Source organism: Suncus etruscus, assembly GCF_024139225.1.
Source record: "Suncus etruscus isolate mSunEtr1 chromosome X unlocalized genomic scaffold, mSunEtr1.pri.cur SUPER_X_unloc_2, whole genome shotgun sequence".
Taxonomy (NCBI): Eukaryota; Metazoa; Chordata; class Mammalia; order Eulipotyphla; family Soricidae; genus Suncus; species Suncus etruscus.
In genome coordinates, this window is record NW_026060315.1 from 705,121 (window position 1) to 730,999 (window position 25,879).

A 25,879-nucleotide genomic window follows, 5' to 3' on the forward strand; every position below is an offset into this window, starting at 1 on the left:
ATCTGGATGTCCCATAGGGTCCCCCGTGCCTGCCAGGAGCTATTTCTGAGCAGACAGCCAGGAGTAACCCCTGAGCACCGCCGGGTGTGGCCCAAAAACCAAAAAAAAAAAAAAAAGAAGGAAGGAAGGAAGGAAGGAAGGAAGGAAGGAAGGAAGGAAGGAAGGAAGGAAGGAAGGAAGGAAAAGAAAGAGAGAAAGAGGAAGGAAGAGGAAAGAGAAAGAAAGAAAAAGGAAGGAAGAAGAAAGGAAAAAAGAGAAAGAAAGAAAGAAAGAAAGAAAGAAAGAAAGAATGAAAGAAAAAGAAAGAACGAAAGAAAAAGAAAGGAGAAAGAGTAAGAAAGAAAGATAATAAAGAAAGAAAAAGAAAGAAAGAAAGAAAGAGAAAGAAAGGAAGGATGGAAGGAAGGGAAAGGAAGAAAAAAGAGGAAAAAGAGAAAGAATGAAAGAAGAGAGAGGAAGGAAGGATGGAAGGAAGGGAAAGAGAAAGAGAGGAAGGAAGAAAAAGAAAGAAAGGAAGGATGGAAGGAAGGGAAAAAGAAACGAAGAAAGAGAAAGGAAGAGAAAGAAAGAAAGAAAGAAAGAAAGAAAGAAAGAAAGAAAGAAAGAAAGAAAGAAAGGAAGGATGGAAGGAAGGGAAAGAGAAAGGAAGGAAGAAAAAAGAGGAAGAAAGAAAGAGGAAAAGGAGAGAAAGAAGGGAAAGAGAAAGAAAGAGAAACAGAGGCAGGATGGAAGGTAGGGAAAGAGGAAGAAAGAAAGGAAGAAGAGAGAAAGAAAGAAGAAAGAGAAAGAAAGAAAGGATGGAAGGAAGGGAAAGAGAAAGAAAGGAAGATAGAAAAAAGAGGAAGAAAGAAAGAGGAAAAGGAGAGAAAGAAGGGAAAGAGAAAGAAAGAGAGAAACAGAAAGAGAGGCAGGATGGAAGGTAGGGAAAGAGAAAGAAAGAAAGGAAGGAAGGAAGGAAGAGGAAAAAGAAAGAAAGGAAAGAAAAGGAGGAAGAAAGTGAGGAAAAGAGAAAGAATGAAAGAAGAAAGGAAGGAAGGATGGAAGGAAGGGAAAGAGAAAGGAAGGAAGAAAGAGAAAGAAAGAAAAGAAAAGAAACATCTTGGGGACTCTTAGGCGGGTTTTTCTCGGGCTTGGGGATCCTGCAGAACTGCATGTCTGCAATGCCGCCTTTGGGGACTCCTCACACTTTTATTTTTCTCACCGCCTACATTTTGCGGTTCCACACCTGGGGGTGGTGAAGTAAAGGAAACTGGCAGGTGAGCAAACAATGTCACTGCAACCAGCCGTGAAATCGCCCTCTCCACCCACTAGCGGCACAGGCCTCTGTTTATTTTTTTCTTACTTTCTTTAAACGCAACGCATGTCGTAGGTGACGTGTATGTAGTTCACCATAATGCAGTTCTTTCCCCATGAGTGAAAGCAAAGTTATTTTAAAAAGTGGAAAGAAAAGAAAGAAAGAAAGACAGAGAGAGAGAGAGAAAGAAAGAAAGAAAGAAAGAAAGAAAGAAAGAAAGAAAGAAAGAAAGAAAGAAAGAAAGAAAGAAAGAAAGAAAGAAAGAGAAAGAGAAGAAAGAAAAGGAAGGGGAAAGAAGAAAGAAAAAGAAAAAGAAGGAAGGGGAAAGAGAAAGAGAAGGAAGGAAGGGGAAAGAAGAAAGAAACAAAGAAAGAAAGAGAAGGAAGGAAGGGGAAAGAAGAAAGAGAAGGAAGGAAGGGGAAAGAAAGAAAGAGAAGGAAGAAAGAAAAGGAAGAGAAGGGGAAAGAAGAAAGAAAGAAAGAAAAAGAAAAATAAGGAAGGGGAAAGAGAAAGAAAGAAAGAGAAGGAAGGGGAAAGAAAGAAACGAAAGAGAAGGAAGGAAGGAGGAAGAGAAGGAAGGAAGGGGGACAGAAGAAAGAAAGAAAGAAAGAAAGAAAGAAAGAAAGAAAGAAAGAAAGAAAGAAAGAAAGAAAGAAAGAAAGAAAGAAAGAAAGAAAGAAAAGAAGGAAGGAAGGAAGGAAGGAAGGAAGGAAGGAAGGAAGGAAGGAAGGGGAAAAAGAAAGGGAAAGAAGGAAGGAAGGGGAAAAAGAAAGGGAAAGAAGGAAGGAAGGGAAAGAAAGAGAAGGAAATAAGAGAAGGAAGGAAAAGAGAGGAAAGAAAGAAAGGGAAAGAAGGAAGGAAGGGGAAAGAAGAAAGAAAAGAAAAGAAAACAAAAGAAAGATGGGGCCGGAGAGATAGCACAGTGGCATGGCATTTGCTTTCCACAAAGCAATTTCTTAGAGGCAGGCGTAACCACTGAGTGTGGATGGCTTGGCCCATAAATAGGGAGGAAGAAAGGGAGGGAGAGGGAGGGAGGGAAGGAAGGACCAAAGAGAAAGAAAGAAAAAGAGAAAGAGAGAGAAGGAAGGAAGAAAAGAAAGAAGGATAGGAAAGAAGGAAGGAGTGAGGAAAGGAAAGAAGGAAGGAGAAAAGGTAGGAAGGAGGGAAGGAAGAAAGGAGGAAATGAAAGAAGGAAGGGAGGGAGGGAAAGGAAGGAAGAGAGGGGGGAACAAAGAAGAAAGAAAGGAGGAAAAGGAAGGGAGGGAGGAAGAAAGGAGAAAACGAAAGAAGGGAGGGAGGGAAAAAGAAGGAAGGAGGGAGGAAGGGAGGGAAGGAAAGGAAGAAAGGAAGGAAGGAAAAATAGAAGGGAGGAAAAAGGAAAGAAGGAAGAAAGGAAGGAAAAATTAAGGAACAAAGGAAGGAAAATTTAAGTAAGAAATGAAGGCAGAACAAAGGAAGGAAGGAAGGAAGGAAGGAAGGAAGGAAGGAAGGAAGGAAGGAAGGAAGGAAGGAAGGAAGGAAGGAAAATTAAGTAAGAAAGGAAGGAAGGGCCAAAGCAATAGCACAGCGGTCGGGTGTTTGCCTTGCACACGGCCGAGCCAGTACAAACAGTAGTTCGATCCCTGGCATCCGATATGTACCCCGAGCCTGCCAGGAGCGACTTCTGAGCACAAAGCCAGGAGGGACCCCGAGCGCCGCAGAGGCGTGACCCAAACACAAACGAAAAAAAGACTGTCTTAAATGCTTGTGGAACAAAGAAGGAAAAGGGGGTCACAAGTCACTGAGGGACATCGAGGCACAGCATGAGAGAGACAGAGAGACAAGAACTAATGGCCCCCGGCCCTTTGTTCCTCCCCGTCACCCCCAGTCCCTGTTCCCCAAGAAGAACGCGGAGTGTCTCCTCAGCTGCGCCTTCCTCAGGGCAGTGCTGGCCGTCAAGCAGGGCGAGTGTCCGGCCCCCGAGAAGGCCAGCGGCTTCGCGGCCGCCTGCGTGGAGAGCTGCGAGGCCGACGGAGAGTGTTCGGGCGTGAAGAAATGCTGCTTCAATGGCTGCGGGCACACCTGCCAGGTGCCCAAGACGCTCTACAAAGGTGAGACGACAGCCTGGCACCTTGGGTCTGGGGGACGGGTGGGCCAGGACAGTGGCGCGAGGGTAGGACGTGTCAGAACCAGAAGGACCCGAGTTGGATCCCCGGCATCTCACATGATCCACCCAGTCCAGGAGCGATTTCTGAGCACAGAGCCAGGAGGAACCCCTGAGCGCCACTGGGTGTGGCCCAAAATAAAAAACAAACAAACACCATCATGCATTCCTGTGTCCACACCCAACACACATGGCCACACGCACCCACCGGCACTCAGACACACACGGAAACACGCTCAGAATGGTACACACAGGGTCTCACATTGTCATAGACACGCTGGGCCCCCCAAAGGGTTAAGTTCTCAGCGTTAAACTGCCAGAGCAAAATGGAAAGTTATGGAATTAGGAGAAAATATGAGGAAGGAAGAGGGAGGGAGGGAGGGAGGAAGGGAGGGGAGAGAGAAAGAAAGAAAGGAAAGAAAGGAAAGAAAGAAAGAAAGAAAGAAAGAAAGAAAGAAAGAAAGAAAGAAAGAAAGAAAGAAAGAAAGAAAGAAAGAAAGAAAGAAAGAAAGAAAGAAAGAAAGAAAGAAAGAAAGAAAGAAAGAAAGAAAAGAAAGAAAAGAAAGAAGAAACAGAAAAGAAAAGAATGAAAAAAGAGAGAAGCAAGGAAGAAGAAAGAAAAAGAGAAAGAAAGGAAGGAAGGAAGAGTGAAGAAAGGAAAGAAAGAAGAAAGAAAAAGAAGAAAGAAAGAGAAAGAGAAAGAAAGACAAAAGAAAGAGAAAGAAGGAAGGAAGGAAGGAAGGAAGGAAGGAAGGAAGGAAGGAAGGAAGGAAGGAAGGAAGGAAAAAAACCAAAAACAAGAGAGAAAGAAGAGAGGAAGGAAGGAAGGAAAGAGTAAGGAAAGGAAGGTAGGAAGAAAGAGAAAGATGGGCCCGGAGAGATAGCACAGCAGCATTTGCCTTGCAAGCAGTTGATCAGGACCAAAGGTGGTTGGTTCGAATCCCGGTGTCCCGTAGGGTCCCCCGTGCCTGCCAGGAGCTATTTCTGAGCAGACAGCCAGGAGTCACCCCTGAGCATCGCTGGGTGTGGCCCAAAAACAAGAAGGAGGAGGAGGAGGAGGAAGAGAAAGTAGGAAGAAAGAAAAAAGGAAAGCAGGAAGAAAGAAAAAATGAAAGAAAGAAAAAGAAAGAAAAGAAAGAAGAAAGAAAAAGTAGAAAGAAAAGAAAGAGGAAGGTAGGATGAAAGAAAGAAAAAGAAAGACATAAGAAAGGAAGGAAGAGAAAGAAGGAAGGAAAGAAAGAAAAAAGGAGAAAGAAAGGAAGGAAAGAAAGAAAAGAGAGTAAGAAAAGAAAGAATGAAAGAAAGAAAAGGAAGAGAAAGAGAAAGAAAGGTAAGAAGAAAGAAAAATGCAAGAAAGAGAAAAGAAGAAAGAGGGGGAGGGAGGGAGAAAGAAAGAAAGAAAGAAAGAAAGAAAGAAAGAAAGAGAGGGGGAGGAAGAAAAAGAAAAGAAAAAGAAAGAAAGAAAGAAAGAAAGAAAGAAAGAAAGAAAGAAAGAAAGAAAGAAAGAAAGAAAGAGGAGGAGGGAGGAAGAAAGAAGAAAGAAAGGTAGGAAGAAAGAAAATGAAAGAAAGAAAAGAGGAAGGTAGGAAGAAAGACATAAAGGAAGGAAGAGAAAGAAGGAAGGAAAGAAAGAAAATGAAAAGGAGAGAAAGGAAGGAAAGAAAAGAAAGAATGAAAGAAAAGGAAGAGAAAGAGAAAGGTAAGAAGAATGAAAAAATGAAAGAAAGGGAGAGAGAGAAAGAAAGAAGAAAAAGGGGGAGGGAGGGAGAAAGAAGAAAGAAAGGTAGGAAGAAAGAAAATGAAAGAAAGAAAAGAGGAAGATAGAAAGAAAGAAAATGAAAGAAAAGTGGGCCGGGAAGGTGGCGCTAGAGATAAGGTGTCTGCCTTGTAAGCTCTACCAAGGAACGGACCACGGTTCGATCCCCCGGCGTCCCATATGGTCCCCCCAAGCCAGGGGCGATTTCTGAGCACATAGCCAGGAGTAACCACTGAGCGTCAAACGGGTGTGGCCCAAAAACCAAAAAAAAAAAGAAAAGAAAAGAAAATGAAAAAAGAGACATAAGAAAGGAAGGAAGAGAAAGAAGGAAGGAAAGAAAGAAAACAAAAAGGAGAGAGAAAGGAAGGAAAGAAAGAATGAAAGAAAAGGAAGAGAAAGAAAGGTGAGAAGAAAGAAAAAGTGAAAGAGAGAAAAAAGAGAAAGAAAGAAGAAAGGGGAGGGAGAAAGAAGAAAGAAAGGTAGGAAGAAAATGAAAGAAAAAAGGAAGGTAGGAAGAAATAAAATGAAAGAAAAGAAAAAAGAAAGGAAGGAAGAGAAAGAAGGAAAGAAAGAAAACAAAGGGAGAAAGGAGGAAAGAAAGAAAAGAAAGTAAGAAAAGAAAGAATGAAAGAAAAGGAAGAGAAAGAGAAAGGTAAGAAGAAAGAAAAATGAAAAAAAGAGAAAAAAGAAAGGGAGAGAAAGAAAGAAGAAAGGGAGGGAGGGAGAAAGAAGAAAGGTAGGAAGAAAAAATGGAAGAAAGAGAAAATGAAAGAAAGACATAAGGAAGAGAAAGAAGGAAGGAAAGAAAGAAAAAGCAAAAAGAAAGAAAAAGGAAGGAAAGAAAGAAAAGAAAGAGTAAGAAAAGAAAAAGAATGAATGAAAGAAAAGGAAGAGAAAGGTAAGAAGAAAGAAAAAATGAAAGAAATAGAGAAAAAGAAGAAAGAGAAAGAAAGAAAGGAAGGAAGGAAGGAAGGAAGGAAGGAAGGAAGGAAGGAAGGAAGGAAGGAAGGAAGAAAGAGAGGAAAGAAAGAAAGGAAGGAAGGAAGGAAGGAAGGAAGGAAGGAAGGAAGGAAGGGAGAAAGGAAGGGAGAAAGGAAGGGAGAAAGGAAGGGAGAAAGGAAGGGAGAAAGCAAGCAACCAAGCTAGCTAGCTAGCTAGCTTTTGGACCGAACACTGTGCTTCGTATGGGCCAAGGTCATGGGGAGAAGAAAGGAAATGAGAGGCAGCAGAGCCTGAGCCCACGGGACGCGCGCACGCAACAGACACACCTGGCTCTGCACTCAGGGCTCACTCCTGGCAGGGCTCAGGGTCTCATATGGGATGCGGGGGATCGAACCCGAATCAGCTGTGTGCCAAGTGAGCTTCCCTGGGGCCCGGAATTGTGTGTGGCCTCCCTGCGAAGCGTTGCAAGAAGTCCGGGTCGTGAGTGCGGAGTCTGTGGGCCCTCGGATGGGGGCAGAGGTCACGGCGCCTCCTCAGTTTTGGGGATCACCTAAGGCTATCCACCTAGGATGGGGGGTCCTCAAACTACGGCCCCCCACGCAGGCCCCTCGAAATATTCAAAATTATGTGGATTTGACTTGGTTTTGTTCTTTTTTTTTTTTTTTTTTTTTTTTTTTTTTTGTGTGTGTGTGTGTGTGTGGTTTTTGGGTCACACCCGGCAGTGCTCAGGGGTTATTCCTGGCTCCAGGCTCAGAAATTGCTCCTGGCAGGCACGGGAGGACCATATATGGGACGCCGGGATTCGAACCGATGACCTCCTGCATGAGAGGCAAACGCCTTACCTCCATGCTATCTCTCCGGCCCCGGTTTTGTTCTTTATTTTAAATATCATATTTGTCCCAGTTTTGTTCATGGTTGTTCTCTCTCTGTGTGTCTCTGTCTCTCTCTGTGTCTCTGTCTCTCTGTGTTCATCTCTGTCTCCCTGTCTCTGTCTCTCACACACACATTTTGTTTTTCTGTGGCTTGTAGTTCCTTGCATCTGTGACCTCTGTTTTTGTGGCCTCTAGTTCCATGGTTCTGTGACCTTTGGATCCTTGGTTCTGTGGCCCCGTGGCCTTGTGGTTCTGTGGTTCCGTGGTGTCTTGCTTCTGTGGCCTGTGGTTCCTTGGTTCTATGGCCTGCAGTTCCATCTCCCACCTGCCTCCCAGAGCAAGGCCTAACTGTGGAGACACCCCCCAAACTAAAGTGGGCACGGTGGCTGCACATGGGCCTAGCCACAATTCACAAGACAGGGGAGAGAAAGCCTGGCTGAACCTCGGGGCCACCAAGGCCCCAGGTGAGCCCGGGGCTGTGTCTTAGGGGTCCCCCTGAGGCCACGGAAGGAGCTGCGCTTCACGGAGCTGCCGTCGGGCCAGCTGGAGGTGCGGTGGTCCTCCAAATTCAACGTCTCCATCGAACCCGTCCTTTACGTGGTGCAGAGACGCTGGAACTTCGGCATCCACCCCAGCGAGGACGACGCCACGCGCTGGCAGACGGTGGCCCAGGTGAGTGGGTGGAAAAGATGGGGGAAAGACAGGGGTACGTACCCCCAGACGTCAATCTCTGGGTGTTCATGGCCCCCAGCTTAGCTCATACCATCAGAGAATTTCACTTCTGGGGCCGGAGCCGTGCAACCCCAGAACAAACTGGGGTTCGACCCCCGGCTGGACAGCCATCATTTCGGGGTGCCCGGGGGGCCCTATAGGATGCTGGGAAGAGAACTGGGGTCCACTGCATGTGGGGCCCTTCATCATCCTCCTCCCTTCCCTCTTTTATTTATTGAGTTGGTTTTGTTTTGTTTTGTTTGGAGGCTTCACCCGGCATTGGCACCTAGGGGTCCCTCCTGGCTCTGCGCTCAGAAGTCACTCCTGGCAGGCACAGAGGACCCATTTTTTTTTATTTGTTGATTTATCTATTTATTTTATTCACCGATGTGAATATTTTCGACAGTTCCAGTTATTCATGGTTGACTTTCAGTCCAACAATGTCCGTTCCCTGGGACAGATATTTTTCTTTTCTTTTCTTTTCTTTTCTTTTCTTTTCTTTTCTTTTCTTTTCTTTTCTTTTTTTCTTTCTTTCTTTCTTTCTTCCTTTCTTTCCTTTCTTTCCTTTCTTTCTTCCTTTTTCTTTCTTTCTCTCTTTCCTTCTCACTTTTTCTTTCTCTCCTCTTTCTTTCTCTCTCCTCTCTTTCTCTATCTTTCTCTCTTCCTTCTTTCTTTCTTCCTTCCTTCTTTCTCTTTCTTTTTTCTTTCTTTCTCTCTTCTTTCCTTCCCTTTCCTTTTCTTCCTTTCTTCCTTTTTTTCTTTCTTTCTATCTTTCTTTCTTTCTTTCTTTCTTTCTTTCTCTCCTTTTAGACACCATGATCCTCTCTTCTCTCTCCCTCTCTTCTTTCTCTTCTCTCTCCCTTTTTTCTCTCTTCTTTCTCCCTCTCTTCTCTCTCCCTCTCTTCTTTCTCTCTCTTCTCTCTCCCTCTTTTTTCTCTCCTTTCTCCCTCTCTTCTCTTCTCTCTCCCTCTCTTCCTTCTCTCCCTCTCTTCTTTCTTCCTCTCTTCTCTCTCCCTCTTATTTCTTCCTCTCTTCTCTTTCTCCTCTCTCTCCCTCTCTTCCTTCTCTCCCTCTCTTCTCTCTCGCCCTCTTTTTTCTCTCTCCCTCTTTTTCTCTCTTCTTTCTCCCTCTCTTCTCTCTTTTCTCTCTTCTCTCTTTTCTCTCTTCTCTCTCCCTCTTCTCTCCCCCTCTTTCTCTCCTTTTAGACATCATGATTTGCACTATTGTTCCCGAAGTGTTTTCCTGCCTCTTATTTTTCCCTCCGTCCACCACCCAGTTCCTGTCCAGAGGGATCCCTCCCAACGCTCCTCGTCACAGTGCTTCCTTCTCTGCCCTCACCACCCCTGTACCCACTGCCCCTGCCTTCTCGCTGTCCCCTGGCCCAAGGGGATCTATGCCTGTCCCATGCAACGAAGAGTCTCCCTGGCCTTTCGGGACAGTGGCCGGACGGGTGCCCAGAGCCACGAAGAACACAGACACCATGGGACCCTAATTGCCTTCCTTATCCCCCCCCCCCCCCCAGACCACGGATGAGAGACTGCAGCTCACAGATCTGCGGCCCAGCAGGTGGTACCAATTCCGAGTGGCCGCTGTCAACATACATGGGACTCGAGGCTTCACGGCGCCCAGCAAGCATTTCCGCTCGGCCAGAGGTGGGTGTTCTCTGGGGGGGGCGAGACCTGTGCTTTTGGGGGGGGGCGTTTGGGACAAAGTCCGGCACCCAAATAAGTCTGCATAGGCTCCTGTCCCATCCTGTCCTGTCCCTCTGTCTATCCCCAAAGCCATCCGTGGGAGAGTGGCCACAATGTGGGCCACTTCCCCGCAGCTTTTTGTGTTTTGTTTTTTTGGTTTTGGGGTCCCACCCGGCAGCGCTCAGGGGTCCCTCCTGGCTCTGCGCTCAGAAATTGCTCCCGGCAGGCTCAAAGGGGGGGACCCAATGGGATGCCGGGATTCCAACCACCAACCTTCTGCATGCAAGGCAAACGCCTTACCTCCATGCTGTCTCTGTGGCCCCTGCACTTGTCTCTTAAGCGGATCCAAATCCAACGAATATAAAGGCCACAGAGTGACCCCGGTGTCATGGCATCTGGACACAGATGTGCCTGCTAATGTCATGATCACAGGCTAGGGGTCTTGTGCCCACTCTTCTGCCGGTCCTGCATTTGAGGGGGGCATCTCCCAGCTTCTCACAGCCCCCCAGTGTCCGGGTCCTGTAAAGTACTCCGATGTGTTCCCATTTCAGGGTGTCCGGAAGGACATAATGGCCCCTAGGGAAGAGGCTGGAAAGATAGCATGGAGGTAAGGCGTTTGCCTTGCATGCACAAGGATGGCGGTTCGAATCCTGACATCCCATAGGGTCCCCCGAGTCTGCCAGGAGCAATTTCTGAGTGTAGAGCCAGGGGTAACCCTTGAGTGCTGCCAGGTGGGACCCAAAAACTAAACCAAAACAAAACAAAACAAAAACGGCCCACACACCACAAGGTTCTTGTGTTTTCAGACCCGGGGGCCCCCCCGGCCCCTGCCAACCTGCGGCTGCTCAACTCCACGGCGCACAGTGACGGCAGCCTGACAGCCACCGTGGGCTGGGACACCCCCGAAGAGCCGGACACACCAGTGCACCATTACAAGGTCTTCTGGAGCTGGGCAGCTGACAGCGCCAGGTCCCCGGTGCCCAGCAGGAAGAAGCGAAGGAAGACCACAGACGGGGTGAGCACAAAGTCAGGAGTCAACCTTGAACTAAGAGCTAGGGGTCAGCCCTGCGCGCAGAGCCAGGAGTAAGCCCTAAGCACAAAGGCCTTCCTCCAGAAATAACATGCCATGAGCTCAGGACAGAGATGGGCCCCTTCCGCCCTCCCTCCCTCCCTCCCTCCCTAGTGAATGGGCCTCTGCCTTGTCGTCACCGCTTTGACCCCACACTGGCACGTGTGTCTCTGTGTGTCTGTGTGTCATGGATGGGGCAGGCAGTAGGGCAAAGTTTGCCTTGCATTCGGCTGCCCCACGATGGACCTGAGTTTGATCCCCGGCATCCCACATGATCCCCAAGCCAGGAGCGATTTCTGAGCACATAGCCAGGAGTAGCACCACTGGATGGGGCCCGAAAAATGAAAGAATATCTCTGTATGTGGCGTGTCTGTCTGTATATTTATTTGCCTGCATGCTTGCTTATGAGTCTGTGTGTCTTTGTGTGAGTACACGTCACATGTGTCTCTGTGTGCACACTGACACGCACGCATGTCTGCCCATAGGCCCAGCATGCCGTGAGCCTGGAGCAACTGCAGGCGGGCTGCGAGTACACCGTGGAACTGCAGGCCGTGGCTTACTGGGGCCAGCAGCGCCTCAAGAGCCCGAAGGTCGCCTTCCAGTTCACAGCCGCCCCCAGCTCCAGTGAGTGGCTGGGACTTCCTGGGTTCCCTGGCATCCGACCTATGACCCCTGACCTCAGACAAATGACCCCTGACATCTGACTTATGACCCCTGACCCACAACCCCTGACATCTGACTTATGACCCCTGACCTCTGACCCACAATTCCTGATATTTGACCTATGACCCATGACATCTGACCTGTGACCTCTGACATCTGAGCCTTTTTAGCATGCCCTCCCTTGCCCTGTCCTGATGTTCCCTGGAGATGTCATAAGAAAAATCCCTATCTCACTCTGGCCAGGCTGGGGGGGGGGGGGGAGGTACACGTGTCATTGAGTAGGTCCATGGGGCAGCAGGTTGTCACTTCTGCTCTGCATTTCTGGTTCCAGCAAGCCGCCCAGATGCAAGCACCCCGAAAGTCACTCAGCTCAGCACCTGTGGGGGGGGTGCTCGGTCACTCATGGTTTTGCTCCAAGGAGGCCTGTGTGCCTTCCTTCACCTTGGCACCCCAGTTTCTGGGCACCAGGAGGGACGCTGAGTCAGTTACACTCCAGCTGGGGTGCTGCATTTTTTTCTCTCCTCCTTCCCCAAGCTCAGCTGTGGATGCGGTGCTTGTTACCCAGAGTCTGACCTTCCCCCGAACCCCAAACCCCAATCCCAGTCAGTCCCTGCACACAGCTTGGAGGTGGGACACCCAGCTGTCTATGGCTGCAGAGACCTGACTGGTTCTCAACAGGCCCCCAAGCTCAGTGGGGAACCCCCGTTTCCTGAAGCAGAAGTGGGAAGCGTGGGTCTAGAGGCAAATGCTGACAGGGAAAATAATGCTTGCGAGGTTGAAGAATATCAGGCAGGTTCTGGAAACTTCCACACGAGATTTCCACACACTAGCTATAGCTACCCGCAGGCAAATAGACTCGTTGTGGAAACTGTACCTGCAAGTGGCTTCGAACCTCACACACACACACACACACACACACACACACACACACACACAAACACACACCCCAAGTCTTTATTGGGGAGAGAAGAGAGAAGGACCATCCCCTGGGGTGGAGAACAGGTAGGGGTGAGGGGAAGAATCCAGAGGTACTTTTAGCAAAGAAGTATTCCTGGTTTGGCTGGAGTGATAGCACAGTGGTAGGGTGTTTACCTTGCACGCGGTCAATCATGAATGGACCCCGGTTCGATTCCCGGCATCCCATATGCTCCCCCAAGCCTACCAGTAGCAATTTCTGAGCACAGAGCCAGGAGTAACCCCCTCCTCCCCCCAAAAAAAATCCGTCCATCAGTGTTCTAGGACCAAGCCATGTTCTGTTCCAATGCAGAACCCGGCTTGTGTCCTGCCAGCAATGTTCCCCCAGTTTCTCCCTTCCCATCCAAACCTGGGCCGTCCTTGTGTGGTGCCTTCCACATCCCCCTGTCTTCTTCATTGCCTGCTCTGAGCTCCCTCCATCCCCCTTTCTAGCACCCACTTCCAAGTCTCCCCCTGTTTTTGTGGCACGCTTCATGTCCCAAAAAAGATGCAGAACGTCCTAGGCTGCGGTGTGTGGGTTATGCAAGAATGTCGTGTGTTTCATTGTCACCAAGTCAAGGTCATGGCAACTGGAGAGTAGAGGGAATTGGGTTTTTTTTTTTTTTTTAGGACGGATGGTAGAGCAGTCATTCGGGGGTATATTGTCCCCAGTTCGGGCAGAAGGAAGAAAGAAGGGAGGGAAGGAAGGGGCGAGTTAGGGAGGGAGGGAAGGAGGGAGGAAAGAAGGAAGGAAAGAAATGAAAGAAGGAAAGGAGGAAAAAAATAATGAGAAAAGATTGGAAGAAAATGGAAGAAAGTAGGGAAGGAGAGATGGGAGAAAAAAGAAAATAAATAAGAGGAAAGAAAAGGAAGGAAAAAGAAAAGAAAGAAAATAGAAGTGAAGAAAGAAAGAGACAAAAGAACAGAAGGAAGGAAAGGAAGATAGGAATTGAAGGAAGGAGGGAAGAAAGAATGAAAATAAAGAAAATTGAGAAAGGAAGGAGAAAAGAGAAAGAAATTAGAAGTGAAGAAATGATAGGGAAGAATGGAAGGAAGAAAAGTGGGAATGGTGGGGCCGGGCGGTGGTGCTGGAGGTAAGGTGTCTGCCTTGCCTGCGCTAGCCTAGGACGGACCTCGGTTCGATCCCCCGGCGTCCCATATGGTCCCCCAAGAAGCCAGGAGCAACTTCTGAGTGCATAGCCAGGAGTAATCCCTGAGCGTCACAGGGTGTGGCCCAAAAACCAAAAACCAAAAAAAAAAAAAAAGAAAAGTGGGAATGGAAGGAAGAAGGAAAAGAAGAAATTAAGGAAGAAAATGAAGGAAAAGATAAAAAATGGGAGGAAAGAAAGTGAAAATGTGAAAGGAGAAAAGAAAGGAAGAATGAGAGGAAAGAACAGAAGAAAGAAATGGAAAAAAGTAAGGAAGAAAGAGAAAAAGAAACTGCAAAGGTAGGAAGGAAGGAAGGAAGGAAGAAGAAAAGAAAGACTTAACAATGTACTGAAAACACAAGATTTTAGAGACAGGGGCATAGTTTGGGGTTTGAGAAATCCCAGATGCCTCACAAGTCCAGATACCCCTGAACTAGCTTCAGTACAAATCTGAGGGAAGGGGGAGCAGAGACGCCCCTAATCTGTCCAATTTATCTCCTAAAACTGAGTGAGGGAATCAAAGACGGATCTAAAGCCAGGGTGAAAACATGACAGAGTGTCTCAGCTCTGTCGGAAATTTCTTAGAGAGTCGAAACTCAACTACATTGTCAGCCAGGACAATCTGGGGGGGGACTCCACCCTAAAAACCTGCCTCCCTGTTGAGGACAGGGCCTGAGACTAGGCCACAGGTTGAAAGGGGGTTCAGTCGTTGACATTAGGCTGTAGCTCAGAAACCAACGGAGTTCTTTTTATATTTTTAGGAGGGCCCAAACCAACGGAGCCAATTGCATAGACCGATGGGTTGAGCTGTCACTGGCCACTTAATGCCTTGAGTCCCATCCCTGGCCCCTTATGTTGTCCTTGGCACTTTTGGGGTTCCAGGGAAGTCACCTCAGCAGTAGTGTTTATGAGACCCAAATAGTCGTGTTTTTTTTTTGTTTGTTTGTTTTTTTGTCGCAGAAGAAACCCTTGGAAAGAACCGGAAAACCACAACGTCCAGGCAGCTGCCTTTCCACGTTCGGCGGCCGTCACGGCCTCTGGAAGTGGGGACCCCCTTCCTCCAGGACCACCAGCTCCAGGTGAAAATCTACTGGAAGAACGCAGAAGGTACGTGAGGAGGAGGGCCCAGTAGCAGAACCCCGAGTCTAGCCAGGACCTGAAGGTCACTTCAATACTCGAACCCCCCAGGCCAGCTCTGACCGTGTCCTGCCTTTGCAGAACCGGGTCTGACCCGCTACCACGTGGAGTGGCTGCCGGAATTTTGCATCCACAACAGCACCACAGGGTCCGGGGTCTCCTCCGGGACCACCCAGGTGAGTGTTGGGGGACCCTGTTGCCAGCCTTAGATCTTTCCATCACCCAACACACACAGACAAACAAATCTGTTCATCTGTCCAGCCTTGGCCCGAAAGAAGGCGACTTGTGGGTTCGCTTACTGACCATCATCTGGATTTTGGGGGCACCCAGGGATGGTGACTAGGGGTTACCGGCACCTTCCAGCTCTCTGGCACCCCTTTACTCACTCACTGGTCCTCTCACCCTCTAGGAAAACTATCTCATTCTCCAAGACCTGGCCTTTTCCTGCAAGTACAAAGTGACCGTGCAGCCCGCCTGGCCCACAGGCCGCCGGAAGGCCGAGACCGTCTTCTTCACCACCCCGGCTTGCTCCGCACTCAAGTCCAAGAGCCACAAACTGAGCCGCTGCCCCGGAGAAGCGGGTAGGTGGCATTTGGGGATATTAAGACACCCCAGTGGGCAGTGAGGGGCCAGCACCTGCCCTGGGAATTCTGCCCTGGTTCTGCTGTCTGTGGCTTCCACATGACGGCGCGGGGCAGAAGTCACAGTTACAAGGCCACCGGTCCACGAGGGCCACGGCTACACATACCACTGAACCACACAGCCACTAGTCCACACTGTTCAAACCCCAACTGCTTCTGGGCAGAGCTTTTTGCTGTGCCTGACATACATACACGCATGGACGCACGCACATACAAGGATGTATACAGACATATGCCCCAGCGACCCTGCACCCCCAAGGCCCCCCAACTCTCTCCTTGCATTGTGAATCCTCACACACAGTCCTGTTGATGTCCCATTTTCCGGATGCCCTGCAAACTTCACTCTTATCTCCCGGGGACATCCTGGAGGAAGTGGAGGTCAGGAACTGGAAAACTGCCGATTACGAGGGACACTCAGTCCCGAGTCAACCCCGGGTTTTTTTTGCCTGTTCCCCCCCTTCTCTGCACACGACCCACCAGGCCCAGCGCTCGCCAAGGTCCTTGCCAAGCCCGAAAACCTGTCCGCGTCCTTCGAGCTCCACGACGCCAACGTCACGGGCCACTTCTCCTGGCAGGTGGCTGGTGCCAACCCAGCTCAGCCACTTACGGGGTTCCAGGTGACGTGGGCAGAGGCCACTCCGGAGAGCCGCCACTCCAGTCTCCCCAATAGCCTCATCTCGCAGTCGCACGTCCTGCCCGCGGTGCGTGGCGTCCTCGGTAACCTGGGGCGCCCCCTCCTTTAGTGGGACACCCCCTTCGAGATCCAGGACATCCCCAATGTCACCAGGACACCCCCTCATTATCCGGATCGTCCCTCTGTGACTCAGGACACCCCTTTCATGACCTGGGACACCCTCCTGTTATCTGGGACACCCTCTTCATGACCTGGGTCAATCCTTCTGTGACCCTGGATCACCCCCTCTTTCACCTGGGAAATCCCCCTGTTATTCGGGACACGCTCGTATTAACTTAGGTCAATCCTTGTGTGACCTATAAGCCCCCAATACCTGGGACACCCCCCATGACCTGGGACAATCCTTCTGGAACCCAGGACACCCACTCTGTCACCTAGGAGAACCCCCATTATTCAAGACACCCCCTCTGTGACTTGGGTCGCCCCCTTCATGACCTGGAACACTCCCTGAGTCACTTTTATGACTGGGTCAATAATTCTGTGATCCGGCCAACTGGGGTTCCATCCCCAACACCACACACAGTGAGGACACTGTGTGAGCCCGCCAAGAATGACCCTCGAACACAGAGCCCAGGAGCCAGCCCTGAGAACTGCCTGGCATGGCTGAGAAATTCACGCATTAAAATAATTCAATTTTCGGGGCTGGGGAGATAGCATGGAGGTAGGGCATTTGCCTTGCATGCAGAAGGTCGGTGGTTCGCATCCGGCATCCCATATGGTCCCCCAAGCCTGGCAGGAGCCATTTCTGAGCGCAGAGCCAGGAGGAACCCCTGAGCGCTTCCGGGTGTGACCCAAAAACCAAAAAAAAAATTCAGTTTTCATGGGACACCCCAATACCACGGCTGGGACAGTCGTCAGTGGCAGAAAATATGGGGGTGATGCCTGGGGGGACCTCTTCCCCAAATGCCCCTCCAAGAAGTTACAGGATGTGACCCCACTTTCTCGGCCTCCCCAGGATCTCTCGGTACTCACCGTGTCCAACCTGAGGCCGGCCACCCTCTATCGCCTGGAGGTACAGGCGCTGTCCTCGGGGGCTGAGGGCCCTGCCACCGTACGCACCTTCCGGACGCCAGAGCCTCTGCCGCCTTCCTCTCACAGTGAGTGGCGCCTGCTACAGGGAGCCGGCTCGGCGCGCCAGGGAGCGGGGCCTGGTGAGGGGGAATGGATGGGCTGGTGGGTGGGTGGAGGACAAAATGAAGGTAGTGAATGGATGCATGAATGGATGGATAGATGAGAGGATGAATGGGTGGATAGATGAAAGAATAAGTGGATGGATGGATGGATGGATGGATGGATGAGAGTGAATGAAAGGATGATGAGAGAATGGATGGGTGGATAGATGAAAGAATAAATGGATGGATGAGTGAATGAAAGGATGGGTGAGAGAATGGATGAATGGATGAGAGTGAATGAAAGTGTGGGTGAGGAAATGGATGGATGGATGAGAGAGTATTGAATAGATAGATGAGAGAATGAATTAATCAGAGTTAATGAATGGAGGAGAGTAAATGAATGGATAATGGGTGAGAGAGTAAATGGATGGATGAGAGAATGAATGAATGTGTGGACGAGAGTGAATAAATGGATGAGAGAATGAGTGAATGTATAAGAAAGTGAGTGAATGATAGATGAAAGAATGAATGGTTGAGAATGAGTGGATGAATGAGAGGAGGAGAATTGAATGGATGGATGAGACAATGGATGGATGGATGAAAGAGTGACTCAATGGAGGAGAGAATGAATGGGTGGATGAGAGAATGGATGAATAGATGAGAGAATGAATGTGATCTAATAGCTAAGAGGATGAATGAATGGATGGATGGGAGAATGAATAAGAATAGATGGATGAAAAATAGGAATGGATGGATGGGTGAGATGAAGAATGAATGAAGGTGAATGAATGAATGGAGAGTTGTATGATATAATGAATGGAGGAAAGAATGGATGGATAGATGGTTGAAAGTGAATGACTGGATGGAGGAGAGAATGTGATTAAATGAATGGCTGAGAGGATGAATGTGAATGAATGAATGATGGGTGGATGGGAGAATGAATGAAAATGGATGGGTGAAAGAATGAATGGATGGGCGAGTGAGAAGGAATGGATGAAAGAATGAAGGTCAGTGAATGAATGGACAGTTGCATGAGAATGAATGAATGCATGGAGGAGAGAATGAAGATCAATGAAAGATGGAGATTTGATGGGAATGAATGGAGGAATGAATGTGAGTGAATGAATGGATGAGAGGATGAATGTGAATAGATGGGAGAATGAATGAATGAGAATGAGAGTGTGCATAAATGGCAGGTGAGCGAATGAATGGATGAAATAATGAAAGTAATGAAATGAATGGGTAGTTGAATGAAAGAATGAATGGGGAGAGAATAAATGTCAATGGATGGATAAGAGAATGGATGGGTGAATGAATGAATATATGGATGAGAGTGAATGAATGAATGGAGGACAGTGAATGAATGGTGGATGAGAGTGAATGGATGGGTGGATGAGTGAATAAATGAAGGACAGTAAATGAATGGTGGATGAGTGAAAGAATGGGTGGATGAGAGAACGAATGATTGAATGAACGGCTAAGAGAATAAATATAAATGAATGGATGGATAGGAGAATGAGAATGGATAGATGAAAGAATATGAATGGATGGATGGGTGAGAGAATGAATGATGGAAGAATGAAGGTGAGAGAATGAATGGATGAGAGGATGAATGTGAACGAATGGGAGAGTGAATGAATGAATGAATGAGAATGAGAGGGAATAGATGGACGGGTGAAAGAATGAATGATGAAATAGAGTAAATGAATGGGTAGTTGGATGGATGAGTGAATGAATGGATGGATGAATGAATGAATACACAAAAAGAACATGGCGGAAGTGGAGAGACCAGAGAACCAACTAGTCGAAAGGATGAGAGAAAATACGTGAGCTTGAAGGAACAAGAATACGAAAGTCGGACACAAATCCTATTTCGGGGTCTCCCTGACACCCCGTCTTTTCATGTCCCCCCATAGGACTCCACTTGAAGCGCCGCGACCCCTTCCACTACAAGCCGTCCCCGGGGAAGTCCTAGAGTACCCCCCAAGAAATAGCAGACGCACAGACAGACAGAAGGACAGATGGATGGATGCGGTCGACCTCTGGCCATCCCAGAGCAGGACACGCGTTTTTGTGGGGCCGTTTTGGGGCAGCCCCAGATGTCCACGTATGGGGGACTGGACACCCCAGTTCGGCAGATCTCCATCCTGATGAAGAAAAACACTTAACTTTGACTGGTGCAAACGGGGGCCCCTTTCTCGAAGCTGAACCCCAATAAGCACTAGCCGACCAAGGAAGCTGCCCGTTTATGCACCCCCTCTTCTAACCAGACACCACCACGAGCTGAAGATTGTGTCAGTCCAACAAATCGGGGTACCCCACACAGGAATGTGGACAGACAATTGTCCTGGGGAGGAAGGAAGAAGAAAGGCGTGTGCTTTCCTGATGTCCCCCCAAACTATCCTTTACCACCATGGATAAAAACATCAGTGATGCACCCCTCGAATGTGGAGAAAAAGCACAAAAGAAAGAACCCCCAAACCTCAGGAAGGACTGGCAGACAGTGGCTTGGGCCCCAGGCATGCTGGCAGGAAAGACAAAGTGGGGTGCAGAGGCCAAGAACCCCCAGAAGCCTCTAATTTTCCCGCCCTAGCCCCCCTAAACGTCTTCTTGCAAGAGGAACAGGGAGACGTCACTAGGCCGTCGCAGAGGAATCTCTCAGTAACGACCTGCCGACCTGCCGTGACGTTCGAAGAAACAGATGTGATTATTTTTGGGAGCCAGATGTTTCATATTTAAAACAAAGTGTGGGTGTCCGAATAAAGCTGAGTTGATCTAATGCCGTCTTGCACCGATGTCTGCATCTTAGAAATACACTTTTCTTTCTTGCTTGCTTGCTTTCTTGCTTGCTTTCTTCCCTTCCTTCCTTTCTCTCTCTCTTTCTCTTTCTTCTTTCTTTGTTTCTTCCTTCCTTCTTTCCTTTCTTTCTTTTTCTTTCTTCTCTTCTCTTCTCTTCTCTTCTCTTCTCTTCTCTTCTCTTCTCTTCTCTTCTCTTCTCTTCTCTTCTCTTCTTTTCTTTTCTTTCGGCGTTGCTCAGGGTTACTCCTGGCTGTCTGCTCAGAAATAGCTCGCCGGGATTCGAACCAACCACCTTTGGTCCTGGATCGGCTGCTTGCAAGACAAACGCCGCTGTGCTATCTCTCCAGGCCCTCTTTCTTCCTTTCTTTCCTTCTTTCTTTTTCTTCTTTGGTTTTCCTTCTGTTTCCCTTTCCTTTCCTTCTTTCTTCCTTTCTTTTTCTTTCTTTCCTTCTTTGTCTTCTTTCTTTCCTTCTTTCTTTTTCTTTCCTTCTTTGTTTTTCTTTCATTCCCTTTCTTCCTTTCTTTTTCTTTCTTTCCTTCTCTTCTTTTCTTAACTTCTTTTTCTTTCTTTCCTTCTATCTTCCTTTCTTTTCCTTTTTTTTTCCTTTTTTTTTTTTTTTTTTTTTTTTTTTTTGGGCCACACCCGGCGTTGCTCAGGGGTTCCTTCTGGCTGTCTGCTCAGAAATAGCTCCTGGCAGGCACGGGGGACCCTATGGGACACCGGGATTTGAACCAACCACCTTTGGTGTTCTGGATCGGCTGCTTGCAAGGCAAACGCTGCTGTACTATCTCTCTGGGCCCTTCCTTTCTTTTTCTTTCCTTCTATCTTCCTTTCTTTTTCTTTCTTTCCTTTCTTTTCTTTTTCTTTGTTTTTCCTTCTTTCCTTCTTTCTTTTTCTTTCCTTCTGTTTTTCCTTCTTTCTTCTTCCTTCTTTCCTTTTTTCTTTTTCTCTTGTTTTTCCTTCTTTCTTTTTCTTATTTTTCTTTCCTTCTTTCTCCTTCCTTCTCCCTTCCTTCCTCCCTCACTCCCTCCCTACCTCCCTTTCTTGCTTCCTTCCTTCCTTTCTTCCTTCCTTCTTTCTTTCCTTCCCAGGCCACACCTGGAATCACTCAGGGACTCCTCTTCTCTCTGCGCTCAGAAATCACTCCTGGAAGGCTCGGGGAGCCACATGGGAAGCCAGGGATCGAACCTGGGTCAACCGAGTGCAAGGCCAAACGCCCTTCTGCTGTGCTGTCGCTCTGGCCCGTCAGAAATACCCCTGGTTCTGTGCTCCGGGAACACTCCTGGAGATCATCTTAACATCTGGACTTGCTAGCCTCAAAGGCCTTTACTCGATTTTGTACAAAATGGGCTTTTTGTTTGGTTGGTTTTGGGGCCACACCCGGTGGCGCTCAGGGGTTCCTCCTGGCTCTGCACTCAGAATTCGCTCCTGGCTGGCTCTGGGGATCATATAGGATGCCAGGGATCGAACCCAGGTCAACAATAATATAATATTATCTAAATGTATATGAAACTCATCTTTAGTTTCCTACTCGCAATAAATAAGAGTTTGCTGTCAAACTCTTTGTGGAATCACAGAGGGGCCGAAAATAGAACGTGTGAAGCAAACAGTCCCAGAGACAAAAATCTAAAAGTGGAAACACAAGCTGCCAATTTATTATTAAAAAATACTGGGCCCCAGGGCGTTGGGGTGATAGTCCAGTGGGGTGCGTGTCTGCCTTGCACACTGCTGACCCAGGTCTGATCCCCGGCCTCCCAGAGGGTACCCCGAGTCCACTAGCAGTAACCCCTGGGCGCAGGACCGAGAGTAACGCCTGAGCACTGCCGGCTGTGGCCCCCAAAACCAAGTCAGTTGGTAAACGGGAAAAAAATGAGACAATTCTCATAAATGTTTTAAAAAAAAAAAAAAAGGCAAAGTACTTGGGGAATTGGGAAAGGCCAGGTATTGCTTTGGAAATCTCTCCTCTCTATCTGTCTCTCCTGTCTCTCTGTCTCTCTCTCCTCTCTCTGTCACTCCTCTCTTGGTCTCTCTCTCTTTTGCTATCTTTCTTCATCTTTTTCTTTCTCTTTCTCTTTCACTCCCTCTTCTCTCCCTCTCTTGTCTCTTGTTCTTTCTCTTTTGCTTTCTGTCTTTCACTCTCTCTACCTCTCTTCCTTTCTTTCTCACTTTCTCACTCTTTTTCTTTCTGGCTTTCTATTTCTCTCTTGCTCATTTTGTCTCTTTCTCTTTCCCTTTCTCTTTTAGTCTCTTTCTTTCTCTGTCTCACTTCCTCTTTCTTCCTCACTCTCTTTAGCTCTCGTTCTCTCTTTAGCTCTTTGTCTTTTGCTTTGTTTTTTCTATTTCTCACTCTTTTCTTTTTCTCTTTCTACCTTGCTTTCTCTTTTTTATCTTTTTCTTTCTCTTCCTTTTACCTCTCTTCTCTCCCTTTGTCTCTCTTTAGCTCACTCTCTCATTCTTTCTTCTCTCTTTATTTCTCATGATCTGTCTTTTCCTCTCCGTCTTTCTATTTCTCTCTTTGTCTCTCTCTCATCTAAGACCAAGACCAGAAGTTCTGAGAGCTACAAAACTCTCCAGGGTTCTGTCAGGCTTTCCCCGGGGGACAGAAAATCGCTCTCACACATCTCTCTTCTAAATCTGTGCTGCCGGGGGTCAGATGTCATTCCACTTTGCTATTTTAACTAGAGAAATCTGGCGTACGGAATGCAGCAGGGAGAGACCGGGGACTCTGATGGACTTGGCCGGAATAGTAATTCATTTCCATCGGGGGAGAGAGACAGAGACAGAAGCACAAACATGAAATAAATCAATACAGAAAAAAATAGCAAAGAGGCCAGCGAGATAGCATGGAGGTAAGGCATTTGGCTTGCATGCAGAAGGCCAGTGGTTCGAATCCCGGTACCCCATAGGGTCCCCCGAACCTGCCAGGAGCGATTTCTGAGTGTACAGCCAGGAGGAACCCCTGAGCGCAGCTGAGTGTGACCCAAAAACAAACAAACAAAAAAACCAGCATAGCAAACCCCCAATTTCTTAAATCCTGCAAATTGCAATCAACTGACACATGGGGGATTTTGTGTTTAGATTTTCCCCCCTCTGGAGAAAGGAAGGGAGAAAAGTCAGGGGGGGATATTAGGGATGAAGATAGAGTTGGGGGACCCTTAATGCCGGAAATTGGGGGTGCTGGGTTTGACAGGGGCAGCTTTTTGGCACCGAACCCGGGAAGCCGTGAGCAGAAGGGACTCCATCTTGTCGACCCAATGTTAAGTTTTATTTTAAGGCAAAAGAGCCCAAGTTTCCACTTGAGGACTCAGTTTCGCTCCCCAAAAATAATGATGCATGCCCCAAGACCCTATAAATCATGATAGACCATAATAGACTAGGGGCCGGAGAGATAGCATGGAGGTAAGGCGTTTGCCTTGCATGCAGAAGGTCAGTGGTTCGAATCCTGGCACCCCATAGGGTCCCCCGAGCCTGCCAGGAGCAATTTCTGAGCACAGAGCCAGGAGGAACCCCTGGGCACTGCCGGTTGTGGCCCCAAAACAAATACACAAAAAATACAGAACCGCAGCACAAAAATGGAAGTTCCTCTCAACAGGCTCCTTAAAGTATAAACTGCTGTCTTGTTCTTTTTCTTTCTCTCTCTCTGGCCTAGAACTTGCCAGACTTTTCCAGAGTCTCTCTCTGTGTCTGTCTAGCTCTCTCTCTCTCTCTCTATGTCTCTCTCCCTCATTCTCTCTCCTTTAGACACATGATTTGCACTATGGTTCCCCAAGGAGTTTCCTTACTTTCCCTTTTCTCCTTTCCAGCACCCAGTTCTAGGCCGGAGGGATCACTCCCAACTCTCCTCCTCTCTCTTTCTTTTTTTCTTTTTCTTTTTTTTTTTTTTCTTTTTTTTTTTTTTTTGTTTTTGGGCCACACACGGCGTTGCTCAGGGGTTCCTCCTGGCTGTCTGCTCAGAAATAGCTCCTGGCAGGCACGGGGGACCCTATGGGACGCCGGGATTCGAACCAACCACCTTAGGTCCTGGATCAGCTGCTTGCAAGGCAAATGCTGCTGTGCTATCTCTCCGGGCCCTCTCTCTCTCTCTCTCTCTCTCTCTCTCTCTCTCTCTCTCTCTCTCTCTCTCTGTCTGTCTCTTTGTGTCTGTCTGTCTCTCTCTGTCTCTCTGTTTCCATCTCTCTTCCTCTCCTCTGTCTCCCTGTCTCCTCTCTCTTCCTCTCTCCCCTCTCCCTCTCCTCTCTCCCTCTCTGTTCTATCTCTCCCTCTCTGTCTCTTCCTCTCCCTCTCTTTTCTCTCTCCCCTCTCCCTCTCTTCTTTCTCTCTCCCTCTCTTCTCTCTCCTCTCCTCTCCCCCTTTCCCTCTCCCTCTCTTCTCTCTCCCTCTCTTTCCTCTCTCTTTCTCTTCTCTCTCTCCCTCTCTCCCTCTTCTCTCTCCCTCTCTTCTTTCTCTCGCTCTCTTCTTTCTCTCTCCCTCTCTTCTCTCTTCCTCTCTTCTCTCTCCCTCTGTTCTCTCCCTTTCTCTTCTGTTTCTCCCTCTCTTCTCTCTCCTCTCCCTGTCTCTTCTCTCTCCCTCTCTTTTCTCTCTCCCTTGCTCCTCTCTCCCTCTCTTCGCTCTCCCTCTCTCCGCTCTCTCCCTCTCTCTGTTCTCTCCCTCTCTTCTGTCTCTCCCTCTCCTCTCTCTCTGTCTCTGTCTATTCACACAGGATGAGGCAGGTGGCTCTCTGGGGTCGGCCCACCCAGGGGCTGAGGGGAGGAATCCAAGACCTGACACGCAGACACCGTGTCTTACACACAGGCCTTCCTTCCGGGGCTCAAAGCCGCAGGAGGCCGGGGCTGCCTTTGAAGGCCCAAGACAAGGGGTGCATTCATTCCCACACAGGGGCCCTCCTGAGGAGAGACAAAACTCGCCCTTTTCATCTCTAAAACGTCACCCCCGGGGCTTTTAAAACCTACCCCGAGTTAGGGCCTCCTGGTTGTGCAGAATTGAGAGATTTGAAGCCAGTGAGAGTGATTGGAAACAAGGCATAAAGTGAATAGATGATTATTTTGTTTGTTTGCCTTGTTTTGGGGTCCAACCCGGTGGCACTCAGGGGTTCCTCCTGCTCTGAACTCAGAAATCGCTCCCGGCAGGCTTGGGAGCATAGGAGATGCCAGGGATCAAACTGAGGTCCATCCTAGCTTGGCTTTGAGCAAGGCAAATGCCCTACCGCTGTGCTATCACTCGGCCCCTCTAAGTTAATTCTTTTGGGGGGCCACACCGGGCAGTGCTCAGGGCTTACTCCTGGCTCTGCATTCAGGGATCGCTCCTGGCAGGGTCACGGGAGCCAACAGGAGACCGTGAATTGAACCCGGGTGGCCGCATGCAAGGCAGATGCCCTCCCCGCAGGCCCCTCTAAATCAATTTTGCTTTTTCTGCTGAGACATTCCTGGGTGTTTCAACGTCCGTAGTTGTCACCGATGTCTTAGGTCTATGTAGAAAAAAATGTGATCATAAATAAAGCATAAATAAATTAAAAATAAATAAATAAATAAATAATAAAGCAAGCAGAACCCTCAGAATGCAACTGAGTCACAGTTTGAGGAGAAATACATTGGAAGGTCCGAGACTGGCCAAGTTCAGGAAGGCTTTTCTCAAACTGGTAAATGCCGTGTGTGTGTGTGTGTGTGTGTGTGTGTGTGTGTGTGTGTCTGTGTGTGTGTGTGTCTGTGTGTGTGTGTGTGTGTCTGTGTGTGTGTGTGTGACAAAGAGAGAGAGAGAGAGAGACTGACAAGCAGAGAGAAACAGAAAGACAGACAAAGAGAAAGAAACAGAGACAAATAGAGATAGAGACAGAGAAACAGGGAGACAGAGATAGAGAGACCAAGAGAGACAGGGAATAAGAGACAGAAAAATAGAGAGAGATAGAAAAAGAGAGAAACAGAAAAACAGGCAGGGAGACAGAGAGAGATACGGGGACCAAGAGAGACAGAGAAAGATAGACAAAGATATAGAGAGACAGAGATAAAAGACAGAAAGACAGAGGCTGGAGAGATAGCATGGAGGTAAGGCGTTTCCTTTTCATGCAGAAGGACAGTGGTTCGAATCCCGGCATCCCATAGGGTCCCCCCTTTGAACCTGCCAGGAGCAATTTCTGCATGTAGAGCCAGGAGGAACCCCTGAGCGCTGCCGAGTGGGACCCCAAAACGAGAGAGAGAGAGAGAGAGAGAGAGACAGACAGACAGACAGACAGACAGACAGACAGAGAAATGGAGTTAG

At 48.2% G+C, this 25,879-nt stretch overlaps 1 protein-coding gene across 1 annotated transcript in view; it reads left to right on the forward strand.

Moving 5' to 3' along the window:
- LOC126000597 (anosmin-1-like) overlaps positions 1–18,802 on the forward strand; it is a 55,910-nt gene extending 37,108 nt beyond the window's left edge. The window contains exons 4-14 of the mRNA XM_049767813.1: positions 3,162–3,384; positions 7,495–7,679; positions 9,241–9,370; positions 10,216–10,424; positions 10,964–11,102; positions 14,204–14,350; positions 14,462–14,556; positions 14,790–14,961; positions 15,502–15,722; positions 16,671–16,866; positions 18,744–18,802. Coding sequence (XP_049623770.1) covers positions 3,162–3,384; positions 7,495–7,679; positions 9,241–9,370; positions 10,216–10,424; positions 10,964–11,102; positions 14,204–14,350; positions 14,462–14,556; positions 14,790–14,961; positions 15,502–15,722; positions 16,671–16,866; positions 18,744–18,802 — 1,776 coding nt within the window. The remainder of the gene's footprint in view (positions 1–3,161; positions 3,385–7,494; positions 7,680–9,240; positions 9,371–10,215; positions 10,425–10,963; positions 11,103–14,203; positions 14,351–14,461; positions 14,557–14,789; positions 14,962–15,501; positions 15,723–16,670; positions 16,867–18,743) is intronic.
- Positions 18,803–25,879: the final 7,077 nt, after the last annotated feature.